The sequence below is a fragment of the Colobus angolensis genome, unplaced genomic scaffold (genome assembly GCF_000951035.1).
Source record: "Colobus angolensis palliatus isolate OR3802 unplaced genomic scaffold, Cang.pa_1.0 Scaffold216, whole genome shotgun sequence".
NCBI classification, from domain to species: domain Eukaryota; kingdom Metazoa; phylum Chordata; class Mammalia; order Primates; family Cercopithecidae; genus Colobus; species Colobus angolensis.
This window is the reverse complement of record NW_012115333.1, coordinates 1268041-1281061: the sequence shown is the minus strand read 5'-3', so window position 1 is coordinate 1281061 and position 13021 is coordinate 1268041. Positions and strand designations below refer to the sequence as shown.

General features: G+C 37.0%; 1 protein-coding gene across 2 annotated transcripts in view; it reads right to left on the bottom strand.

The window, feature by feature from the left end:
- TEX11 (testis expressed 11) overlaps positions 1 to 13021 on the bottom strand; it is a 350946-nt gene that overhangs the window by 15618 nt on the left and 322307 nt on the right. For both annotated transcript variants that reach the window (XM_011943127.1, XM_011943129.1), the window contains 3 exons: positions 7900 to 8049; positions 6574 to 6682; positions 5384 to 5504 (listed from right to left, as the gene is read on the bottom strand). In XM_011943127.1, coding sequence (XP_011798517.1) covers positions 5384 to 5504; positions 6574 to 6682; positions 7900 to 8049 — 380 coding nt within the window. The remainder of the gene's footprint in view (positions 1 to 5383; positions 5505 to 6573; positions 6683 to 7899; positions 8050 to 13021) is intronic.

Genomic DNA, 13021 nt, shown 5'->3' with positions numbered 1-13021 from the left:
ACTGTATCTAATTGTATGTGCTGTACTTTTATATGACTGGCAGTTCAGTAGGTTTTGTTAACACTGGTGTCACCACAAACATGTGAGTAATGTGTTGCCTTATGATGGCTACGATGTCACTAGGTGACAGGAATTTTTCAGCTCCATTATAATCTTACAGGACCACCATTATATATTATGAAATGTCATGATGTGGCACATGACTATATTTATATATTAAGAAGTAGTTGAGTCAAGAGCAGTCAGGATCCTCAGATATTAACATGGACTCAAATAATGACTTTCTGTGGAACTTTAAGCAAGGCATGTAGTGTTCTTAATGTTTTATAGCTCTCTTATAATAACAATACTGCCTTACATGTGCACAAGCTGTTAAAGTTTACAACACATACATTATTTTCATTTATCCTTACAACTCTAGGGTGGGAGAGTCAGATCAGGTATTATTCTCACTTTACAAATGTGAAAACTGAAGTCAAACAGCAGAGGAGTGATACTAACATGCAACAGGAAACAAACAAAACATCATTTAGACCCTTACCTCACACTATAACAAACTTTAAAATGAATTATAGAGTTACATATCAGAGATAAAAGTATACAACTTCTACAAAAACACATAGGAAAAAAATCTTTGTAAACGTGGGCTGGGCAAAGATTTCTCAGCATGACCAAAAACACTACCCACAAAAGAAAAAAATTGATAAATTGGACTTCATCAAAATTAAAAACTTTGGCTCTTCAAATGATACCCTTAAGAAAATGAAAAGACAAGCCAGAGACTACGAGAAAATACTTACAAATCATATATCTCATAAAGGACTTGTATCCAGAATATATAAAGAACTCTTATAACTCAATAAAAACTCCATTTTAAAAATGGGAAAAATAATTGAATAGACATTTATCCAAACACAATACACAAACAGTCAATAAGTACATGAAAAAATGATCACCACCATTAGTCATCAAGGAAATATAAATCAAAACCACAATGAGCTACTACTCCCCACCCACTGGGATGGCTATAACAAAAAAAGAAAAGATGAACAATAATAAGTGTTGAGAATGTAGAGAAACTGGAATCTTCATATACCGCTAGTGAAAATATAAAATGGTATGGCCACTTTGGCAAACAGACTGCAGCTCCTCCAAAAGTTAAACCTATAGTTACCTGATGACCCAACAATTCCATTCCTAGGTATATATTCAAGAGAATTAAACACATATGTTCACAAAAACAGTTGCACATGAATGTTTATAGTAGCATTATTCATAATAGCCAAAAAGTGGAAACAACTCAAATATCTATGAACTGATTAATGGATAAACAAAGTGTGTTATATCCATTCACTAGAATGTTATTCAGCAAACGAAAAAGGAATGGAATAGTGATAATACCACAACATGGATCAACCTCAAAAACATTATGCCCAATGAAATAAGCCAGACCCAAGAGGCCATGTATTATATAATTTCATTTATATGAAGTGTCCAGAAAGAGAAAATCTACAGAGACAGAAAGCGGATCTGTGGTTGCCTGGAGCTGAAGGTGGGAGCAAGAATTATCTATAAATGGGCAAGGGGAAAATTTCCAGGGTAATGGAAATGTTCTAAAACTGGACTGTGGGAGGAAGGATGGAGCAAGATGGCTGAATAGAAGCCTCCACCAATCATCCTCTCTGCAGCAACATCAAATTTAATAACTATCTGCACAAAAATTAAGAATAAAGTCAGGTGAGTGATCACAGCACCTGGTTTTAACTTCATATCACTGAAAGAGCCACTAAAGAGTGTAGGAAAGACAATCTTGAATTGCCAATGCCACCCCCTCCTATGCCCCAACAGTGGCTGCATGGCATGGCGAATCTGTGTGCTTGGGGAAGGGAGAGCACAGTGATTGTGGGATCTTGCTTGGAACTCTGTGCTGCCCTGTCACAGCGGAAAGTAACACTGGACAGAACTCAACTGATTCTCATGGAGGGAGTATTTAGACCAGCCCTAGCTAGAGAGCAATTGTCCATCACAGTGGTTGGAACTTGAGTTCCAACAAGCCTTGCCACTGAGAGCTAAAGTGCCCTGGGGTTCTAAATAAATTTGAGAGGCAGTCTAGGCCACAAGGACTGCAACTCCTGGGCAAATCCTAGTGCTGTGCTGGGCTTGGAGCCAGTGCATCTGGGGGACATGCGACCTGGTGAAACACTAGCCAGGGCAGCCAAGGGAGTGATTACACCACCCCTCCCTCAACCCCAGGCAGTGCAGTTTGCAGCTCCAGAAGAGGCTCCTTCCTTCTACTAGAGGAGAGGAGAGGAGAGGGAAGCTTAAGAGGGACTTTGTCTTGCATCTTGGATACCAGCTCAGCCACAGTAGGATAGGGCATTTGGCATAGTCATGAGGGCCCCATTCTAGGCCCTAGTTCCCAGATAACATTTTGAGACACACCTTGGGCTAAAGCATACCCACTGCCTTGAAGGGAAGGACCCAGTCTCAGCAGGATTCATCACCTGCTGACTAAATAGCACTTTGGTCCTCAATGATCAGCAGCAGTAGCCAGGTAGTACATACTGTGGGCCTTAGGTGAGACTCTGAGACATGCTGGCTTCAGTTGTGACCCAGTACATTCCCAGCTGTGGTGGCTATGAGGAGAGACTCCTTCTGCTTGAGGAAAGCTGAGGGAAGAGTAAAGAGGATTTTGTATTGCAGCCTAGATATCAACTCAGCCACAGTGGGTTACAGCACCAAGTGGGCTCCTAGGGTCCCCGGTTCCAGGCCTTGGCTCTTGGATGGGATTTCTGTACCTGTCCTGGGCCAGAGAGGAGCCCACTTCTCTGAAGTATGAGTCCCAGGCCTGGCAGCATTCACCACAAGCTGACTGCAGAGCTCTTGGGCCTCAAGTGAACACTGGCAGTAGCCCGGCAGAACTCCCCACACCACCTGATGGTGGTGGCCATGGGGAGAGACTCTTCTGCATGTGGAAAGAGGGAAGGACTTTGTCTTGTGGTTTGGATACCAGCTAAGCTGCAGTAGAATAGAGCAGTAGGTAGACTTCTAGGGTTTCTGACTCCAGGCCCTGGCTCCTGCATGCCATCTCTGGGGCCAGGGGGAAGTCGCTGCCCTGAAGGGAAGGACACAGCCTGACTGGCTTCACCACCTGCTGACTGTAGAGCCCTAAGGCCTTGAGCAAACATAGGTGGTAGCCAGGTAGTGGTTACCGTGGGCCTTGGGTGAGACCCAGTGCTGTGCTGGCTTCAGGTCTGACCAGCACAGTCCCAGTGGTAGTGGCCACAAGGGTGCTTGTATCACCCCTCCTCCAGCCCCAGGCAGCTCAGCAGAGTGGAACAGAATAGCAAACCCAGAAATAAATCCATACATCTACAGTGAACTCATTTTTGACAAAGGTGCCAATAACATACTTTGGGAAAAGGAGAGTCTCTTCAATAAATGGTGCTGGGAAAACTGGATATCCAACATGCAGAAGAAGGAAACTTGAGACCCCTATGTCTTGCCTTATACAAAGATCAAATCAAAATGGATTAAAGACTCAAATCTAACACCTCAAACTATGAAACTAATACAAGAAAATATTGGGAGATCTCTCCAGGATATTGCAGCAGGCAAAGATTCCTTGAGCAATATCCTACAAGTATGGGCAACCAAATAAAAAATGGACAAATGGGATCATATCAAGTTTAAAAGCTTCTACACAGCAAAGGAAACAATCAACAAAGTGAAGAGACAACCTACAGAGTAAGAGAAAATATTTACATACTACTTCTCTGATAAGGGATTAATCACCAGAATATATATAGAGCTCAAACAATTCTATAAGAAAAATAATCTAAAAATCAAGTTTTAATATAAGGAAAAGATCTGAATAGACATTTCTCAAAAGAAGACATACAAATGGCAAACAGGTATATGAAAAGGTAACTTACTATCACTGATTATCAGAGAACTGCAAATCAAAACTACAATGAGATATTGTCTCACCCCAGTTAAAATGGCTTATATCCAAAAGACAGGCAATAGCAAATGCTGGTGAGGATGTGGAGAAAAGGGAACCTTCACACACTGTTGGTGGGAACGTAAATTAGTACAACTACTATGGAGAACAGTTTGGAGGTTCCTCAAAATACTAAAAATTGAGTTACCATATGATCCAGCAATCCCACTACTGGATATACACCCAAAAGAAAGGAAATCAGTATATCAAAGAGGTATCTGCACTCCTATGTTTGTTGCAGCACTGTTTACAACAGCTAAGATTTGGAAGCAACCTAAGGGTCCGTCAACAGGTGAATGGATAAAGACAATGTGGTACCTATACACAATGGAGAACTATGCAGCCATAAAAAAGAATGAGATCCAGTCACTTGCAGCAACATGGATGGAACTGGAGATCAGTATATTGAGTGAAATAAGCCCAGCACACACAAAAAAACAAACTTCACATGTTCTCACTTATTTGTGAAAGCTAAAAATTAAAATAATTGAACTGTTTGGGAGAGAAATAGAGAGATGGTTACCAGAGGAGGGGTGGGGGAAATGTGGGAATGGTTAATAGGTACAAAAAATAGAATGAATAAGATCTGTACTTAATAGCACAACAGGGTGATTATAATCAACAATAATTTAATTGTACATTTTTAAAAACTAAAAGTATAATTGAATTGCTTGTAACACAAAGGATAAATGCCTGAGGTGATGGATACCCCATTTATCCTGATATGATTATTTGGTATGCCTGTACCAAAACATCTCATGTAGCCCATAAACATATACACTGCTATGTACCCACAAAAATTAAAAATAAAACATTTTTTAAATTAAAAAACGCTGGATTGTAGTGATAGTTGCACAACTCTATAAATTTGCTGAATTGTGCACACGCCATGGGTGAATTTTATGATATGTAAATTATACCTCAAGAAACCTAATTTTAAAACCACTGAATAAACCTGCACAGAAAAGAAAAAGAAATCAGCAGAGGAGGGACTAGAATACAGGTCTTCAATGTTCCTTCTACTCTATCACCTGCTTCTGGGAAAGGATGGGAATAGCAATAACTTTTTTCAAAAGGTTCATATCATCACAGAGGAAGTAATCATCCCACCACGATTTGAAAATATAAAATAATTCAAAATGCCTGGTGGTACTGCTATTTGGACCTAATCCACAACATACTTGTGTTAGAAAATGTCTACTTTCAACTATTTATATTTCAGAAAACCCAGGAAAATTCTGTAGTGTGTAACTACAAAATTGTAATATGAATTTATCATAAAACTCATATCAGAAAGCATTATTGTATATAATTTATAGTACACAAGACAGTTCAGTTCTTTAAAATTAACTGAAAGTTTAATATCACTATTTGACTTACAGTGAGGCTAATGTGGCTCAGAGCATCTTCAAAATAGCCCCAAACTTCTTCCAGGGGACAGAGCTCTACATTCGACGCCCCATCTGGCACTGAGAGGTTAATCAAGTTGTGCATACATTTGCTGAAAATCAAAAAGAGAAAACTCATCCCATAAGGAAAGAAATCATTGGCTTCATGGCTAAGATAAGTAAAATCTGGATCTCATCCCAGACTAACAGCTTCAAAACACTTCTGTTCTTCCCTCGGTTTTATCTGGCCTCCAACCTCAGAAGACAGATTTTTGAAGCTGTAAAACAGGTTGACCAATCCTTTCTTTTTTCATGCCTATGGTTGTCTTTCATTCTTTTTTTAGTTTCCCACACGAAGGAGTTGTGGCTGTCTATTATATTTTATGAGCTGGTTCAATTTACAGGCATTTTAAAGCATCTTGGTATATCCTCAAATGGGCAAGGGAACTGGGGTTTAAAGTGGAATGATTCCACAAGAACTGTCTTTCGTGCCTTAACATAGGGAGACTGTAATGATGTTTTCCAGACAAAAAAGTCACACAACATCTATTTTTCCCCATGTCTGGACACAGAAAACAAAAAAGTCTCCAATAGATAATATTTTATACAGCACTTATCGGTGCTTAAAGTGCTCAGAAAAATAGAGGCAAACATAGCAAAATGTTAACATTTGTTAAATTTGGGTGCTGTGTGCCTGTAATCCCAGCTATTCATGAAGCTGAGGTGAAGAATCGTTTGAGCTCAGGAGTTTGAATCCAGCCTGGGCAACAACACGAGACTCCATCTCTAAAAATAAAACAAATACATCTGGGTGGTGGATACGTTGGTGTTTGTTATATTAACCTCTGTACTTTTCTGTACATTTGGAATATTATTTAGTGACGAAACAAAGAAAGAAAGGTACTTAGCAGTTTTATTATATACACAGATTCACACAAAGAAGCAACTTTCCCCCCTTTTTTTTCTCCTTTGGGAAAAGCAAGCTCCTTGACTTTACTAAATGATTATTGGTCTGTAATACAACTCTCGGTAAGGAGCTGTCCACAGGAGTGCCCCCAGATCATCCCCAGATCATCTCTTAATTTGGGTCAATTAAGAATGATTGGTTACTTATGAGGCATTGACTATAGTTCTTTTGGTTATCAAAAAGGCTGGATTAAGTTTTGAATTGTATTTACTAACCTGTATTGTGATATATCAATTGATTCTTCCTTTTTGTAGAGCAATAAAGCCTTTTTCAAGGCCTTGAGAGCAATTAAAGGATAGTATGCAGGCTTCTCCATTGCTATTACTAGAGGAAGAAAAGGAAAAAGGTTGTGACCATGATAATGTCACCCATCACAGTTTTCATCCCAGGCTACCACTTGCTTTCTCTAATGAAACTGGGCTGAAACAGATGAACAAAAATAAACAACAATGAATTTTATAAATGATAAATCTACAGTCGCTTTTGGAAATAGCTTCTATTTTCTGGGCAGAGTAGCATGGTGGGATTACCAGGTAACATCCTTTTTTCAGCAAACATCAACAGAAAACCTACTGTTTCTATGACATTGCACTCAGTCATACAGGTGAAGCAATAATCTTATGAATGAGAGTCAAGGAAGGGCACACTAAGAAGGAAACAGAAAGCAGATCAGTAAAAGGGCACTAATCAAAACAGGTTTGTACTAAAATGTCCTATTTTTATCTGATACTAAAAATAGGAAACACTTGACAAGGGAGTATCAGAGGTAACTAACCCTAAGACTTCCACATGCATTTAACAGATTTTTAGAATTGGAGTTCCGTTATACAAGGAGCAGTGGTCACTGTCACATGTCTATAAAGTATATATCATCTGCTCCATGGCTCTAGGAATTCTGTCTTGGCAAGACCAAGGAAAGGCAAATGTGACTCTTGTGCACTTGGAGCTACCTAATATTTTTATTAACCACACACATGCTCCTGAAGAGGGTGACAGACAAAAAGGGAAGAAAATTAGGCTCTTTCCTGCAGTGTACTCCCAAAAAGGCTCTAAGCCCCCCAACCCACTTAAAGTTCAGCCTGAAATTTGAGAGTGGCAGTTGTGTTTCTCTGTACATTTCAACAAACTGCTAAGATTGCATCACTTTTGATTGTTGAAGCATTCAGTTATTTCTAGCTAGCCCAGAAAAACTTTCTAAAGTTTGAGCTCCCCCTATTGTGTAGTTACGCAATTAAATTCCACACAGAAAAAATTTGAGCACCTATTAGGAGCAATGAACGTCGCTAGGGTTTGTAAGTACAAATTAAGTAATTATTGTTTATGACCCTAAAGAGATTATAATCTCATAGAGTGAAGAAGATAAATGCACAAATGATCATAATGCAAAATAGTCTAAGAATGGCGTTGGAGAAGGAGAAACAAAGTGCTATGAGGAAAAATTATTTCCTACCTGGAGGTAAGAAAGAAGAGTAAAGAGAAGAAAAAAAGTCATACGATAGAAATGGGCATCAGCCTTACAAAAGCATAAATATAGCTCTTACTTGCAATTGTTTCAAATGTTTTAATTTCTAAATGAGGCAGCTCCCACACTGATTCCAGGAAGCTTTCCAGTAATGGATCATTCAATTTGGCTCTAACTTCAAACTCGTACAGCAGAAGCAATTTCTCACATGAATCATTTGAGAAGGTCCCTAAGAAAGAGGCAAAAATGCAACATTCTTTGTGATTATATTTTATTATTCTCTTTGGTTGTAATCTCACTAACTGGAGATGTTTTCCTTCTAAGAAAAATTAATTTTACTTACAATTTGAAGGTCATCTTCGCTGCTGTAGACAGATTCTAAATTTTATTTTTGTTTTTTTATTTGATTCTAACACATTTTAAATCTATAAGCTCACCACTACTTCCAACATTCTGTAGTGCATTCACTAGAACTACCTATATTTTCTCAAACAATTGCCACGATGCTTCTAATCAGCCTGAGAAAACCCACAGATATTATTGATTCTAATTCAAATCCAATGTTTACTTGCTTCTTGTGAACTTTCAACTGGGTTGGTACTAACTCTAATGGCTGAGTTAACCAGAAGATACAGTGTTGTATAAACTAACAGTGATTTTATTTTAAGCAGAATAGAGGAGAGTTTCCAAACTGTTTCATTAGTCGACAGAATTTCTTGGGCATCAGCATAGAAAGAATTTCATGTCAGGTGTCATACACCAAACTATGTGAGACAGTTTTCATTCATCCTTCTTGGTAGATTGAACATTGAAAAATGTTTTGAGGTATGACATATAGACAACAAACTGAAAGAAGTACTTTAACCTTAAACAGCTTGACGAGTTTTTACATGTGTTTAAACCCGTGTAATAACTACCTAGATTGTGATAACAAACACTTCCAACAATACAGAAGGTTCCTTTGTGCTCCTTTCCGGTCAATACCATCCAACCAAGGTAGCAACTACCTTTACTTTTCTGCATCTATGTTTTGCATCTATTTTCATGAGGAATCTTGGTCTGCAGTATCTTACGTTGTCTTTCTCTACTACTGATATCAGGATAATAGTCTTATAAGATGAACTGGGAATTGTGCCCTCCTTTCTGGATGAGTTTATATAGAGTTGGTATTACATCTTCTTTAAATGTGTGGTAGAATTCTTCATGCAGTTTTCTTTGTTGAAAGATTTTAAACTATGAATTTAATTAATAGGCATAGGAGTATATATTTCTTCTTGAGGGAGCTATGGTAGTTTGTGACTTTCAAGAAATTTGTACATTTCACCTAAAATTCTAAATTCATGGACATAAAAGTGTTCATAATATTCTCTTATTACCTTTTAAAATGTCTGTAGGATCTCTAGTGAGGTCTCAGCATCTATTCCTGATATTGTTAATTTGTGCTTGATTTGCCTGGCTAGAGGTTTATCAATTGTATTGATTGTTTCAAAAGGAAAAAACTTTTGGTTTCATTGACATTATCTACTGTTTTCTGTTTTAAATTTTATTGATTTGTGCTCTTATTTCTATTACTTTTTGCTTGATTGGGTTTAATTTGCTCATTTTTTTCTAGTTTCTTAAGGTGGAGACTTAGATTATTTGAGACCTTTCTTTTTTTTTTTTCTAATAGGAGCATTTAATGCTATACACGTTTGTCTAGATACTGCTTTAGTTGTATCCTAAACATTTTTATATGTTGTGTCTTCATCTTCATTCAATTAAAAAAAATTCCTAATTTCCCTTGTCGCTTCCTCTTTGGCCCATTGGATTATTTTAAAGTATGTTGTTTAATTTCCAAATATTGGAAGGTTTTACAGATAACTTTCTATTATAGATGTATAATATAACTCTATTGTGGTCAGAGAAAATACTTGGATATTTCAATAATTTTATGATTTCAATACTTTTAAAGTTTTTGAAGTTTGTTTCGTGGTTCAGAATATGGCTTACGATGATGAATGTTGCGTGTGAATTTGAAAAAACTGTATTCTGCTGTTGTTGGGTAGAGTGTTCTAAATGTCAATTAGGTCAAGTTGGCTGATAGTGTTGCTCACGTCTTCTATATCTTTATTGAGTATTTGTTGACCTATTCTATTGATTACTAAGAAAGGAATATTGAAGTTTCCAATTCAATGGAATTGAATGGATTTGTTATGGATTTGTCTATTCCTCATTTTAGTTCTACCAGTTTTTGCTTTAAGTATTTTGAAGCTCTGAAAACAATTCCATTTACAATAGCATCAAAAAGAATAAAATCATCAATCTTATTCACAAGATGACATAATCTTGTGAATAAAATTCCTAGTGAATCTAGTAAAATGCCATTATAACTAATCAGCAAGTTCAAGATCAATATACAAAAATCAATTATTTATTTATTTATTTATTTATTTATTTATTAGAGACAAGGTCTCATTATGTTGCCCAGGCTGGTCTCAAACTCCTGAGCTCAAGTGATACTCTGGCCTTGGCCTCCCAAAGTGAGCCACCTTGCCTGGCCAATATAAGCAGCAATGAGTAAGCTGAAAATAAAATTGAAACAAGTCCCTTTATAATAGCATCAAAAAGAAGAAAACACTTAGAAATAAAGAACAAGGGCCAGGCACAGTGGCTCACAACTGTAATTCCAGCACTTTGAAAGTCCAAGGCAGGTGGATCACTTGAGGTCAAGAGTTTGAGACCAGACTGGCCAACATGGCAGAATCCCATCTCTACAAAAAAAAAAAAAAAAAAAAATTAGCTGGGCGTGGTGGCACATGTGTGTAATTCCAGCTACTCAGGAGGCTGAGGCATGAGGATCACTTGAACCGGGAGGCAGAGGTTATAGTGAGCCGAGATTGCACCACTGCACTCCAGTCTGAGTAACAGAGTGAGACTCTGTCTCAGAAACAAAACAAAACAAAACAAACAAAAAGGAAAGGAAAAGAATTAGTGTAAACATATAGTTTTTAGTGTAAACAGCTGGGATGCTGATAGGGATTGTGTTGAATCTATAGATAATTTTGGGGAGTGTTATCATCTTAACAATGATAAATCATCAAATCCATGAACATGGGATATGTTTCCATTTTGTTACATCTTGTTTATTTCAATGATGTTTTATAGTTTTTAGTGTATAAGTTTACCATCCAATGGGGGAAAGGATAGTCTTTTAAACAAATAGTTCTGGGACAACTGTATAGCCACATGATAAAGAATGAAGTTAGACCCTGACCTCATAGCATATACAAGAATTAACTTGAAATAGATCAAATATTTAAAGATAAGAGCTAAACTATAAAACTCAGAAAAGAAAACAAAGGGGTAAACCTTCATAACTTTGGATTTGGCAATGGATTCTTAGATATGACAATGAAAGAAAAATAGATAAACTGAACCTCCTCGAAGTTAACAAATTTTGTATTTCAAAGGACATGATCAAGAAAGAGAAAAGACAATTGACAGCGTGGGGCAAAATCAAGGCATATATCTATCTGATCAAGGACATGTATCTAGAATACATAAATAACTCTTGCTACTCAATAATAAAAAGCAGCCTAATGAAAAATTGGGAAAGGGTGTGAATAGATATTTCTCCAAAGAAGATATACAATGGCCAATAACCATCTGAAAAGATGCTCAACACCACTGGACATCAGGAAAATTAGTCATCAGGAAATCAAAACCATAATGAGATATCACTATACATTCACTAGGATGGCTAGAATAAAAAACGCAGGTAATACAAGTGTTGAGAAGGAAGTGGAGAAACTAGAAGCCTCATACATTGCTGGTGGAAATGTAAAATGATGCAGCTGCTTTGAAAAACACTCTGGCAGTTCCTCAAATGATTAAACACAGAGTTACCATATGACCTAGCAATTCCACTCCTAGGTATATACCAAAAAAAAAAGTGAAAATAGGTCCACACAAAAACTTGTGCATAAGTGTTTAACAGCAGCATTATTCATAATAGCTAAAAGATGGAAACAATCCAAATGTCCATCAACTGATGAATGGATGAACAAAGCACGGTATGCCCAGGCAATGGAATATTATTTGACCATAAAAAGTAATGAAGTACTGACACATGCCACAACTGAATGAACTTTAAAAATATGCTAAGTGAAATAAGGTAGTCACAAAAGTCCATGTATTATATAATTTTATTTAAATGAAGTGATCAGAATATGCAAATCTATAGAAACAGAAAGTAGATTAGTGGTTGCTCAGGGCTTGTGGGAGAAATGCAAGGGTAACTAAAGGGTACATTTCTTTCTTTTTGAGGTAATAAAATGTTCCAAAATTGATTGTCGATGGTGGTTGCACATATCTGTGAACATACTAAAGTGTATTGAATTGTACACTTTGATAGGGGAACTGCATGGCATTTGAGTCATATCTCAATAAAATTGTTTGAAAAATTGAATTTATATTGTGTATTCTTTTGGGACCAACTTCTTTTACTTATAATGTCTGTCATATTCATAAATATTTTTGTATGCTATCAGAAGCTCATTCCTTTTATTGCTTTGTAGTATTCCATTGTATGAACATACCACAATTTATTTAATCTATCATTCTTGTGATGAACAGTAATGCTGTTTCAAATTTTTAGTTCTTATGAATAGAGCTGTCTTGAACATTCCTGTACATACTCTGGTGAACAGATGCACTCATTTCACCTGAGTATATATATAAAAGGGAGATTTCATGGTCACTGCTGGGATAGAAACATGTTTGGTTTTAGCAGCTACTGCCAAACAGTTTTCCAAAGTGGTTGTACCACTTACATTTCCACTCTGGAGTGCCAGAACTCCAGTTCCTTCCCATCCTCATTAACACTTTATTTTTTTTTAGTCATTTCAGTGAGGGTGCAGCGGCTTCTCAATGTGCATTTTCTTGATGAATAATGATGCTGAGCATCTTTTCCTTTGCTTATTGACCATTTATACATTTTTTTTGGTGAAATTTCCATTCAATTCTTTTTTTTTTTTTTTTTTTTTTTTTTTTTTTTTTTTTTATTTATTAGAGACAAGGTCTCATTATGTTGCCCAGGCTGGTCTCAAACTCCTGAGCTCAAGTGATACTCTGGCCTTGGCCTCCCAAAGTGAGCCACCTTGCCTGGCCAATATAAGCAGCAATGAGTAAGCTGAAAATAAAATTGAAACAAGTCCCTTTAT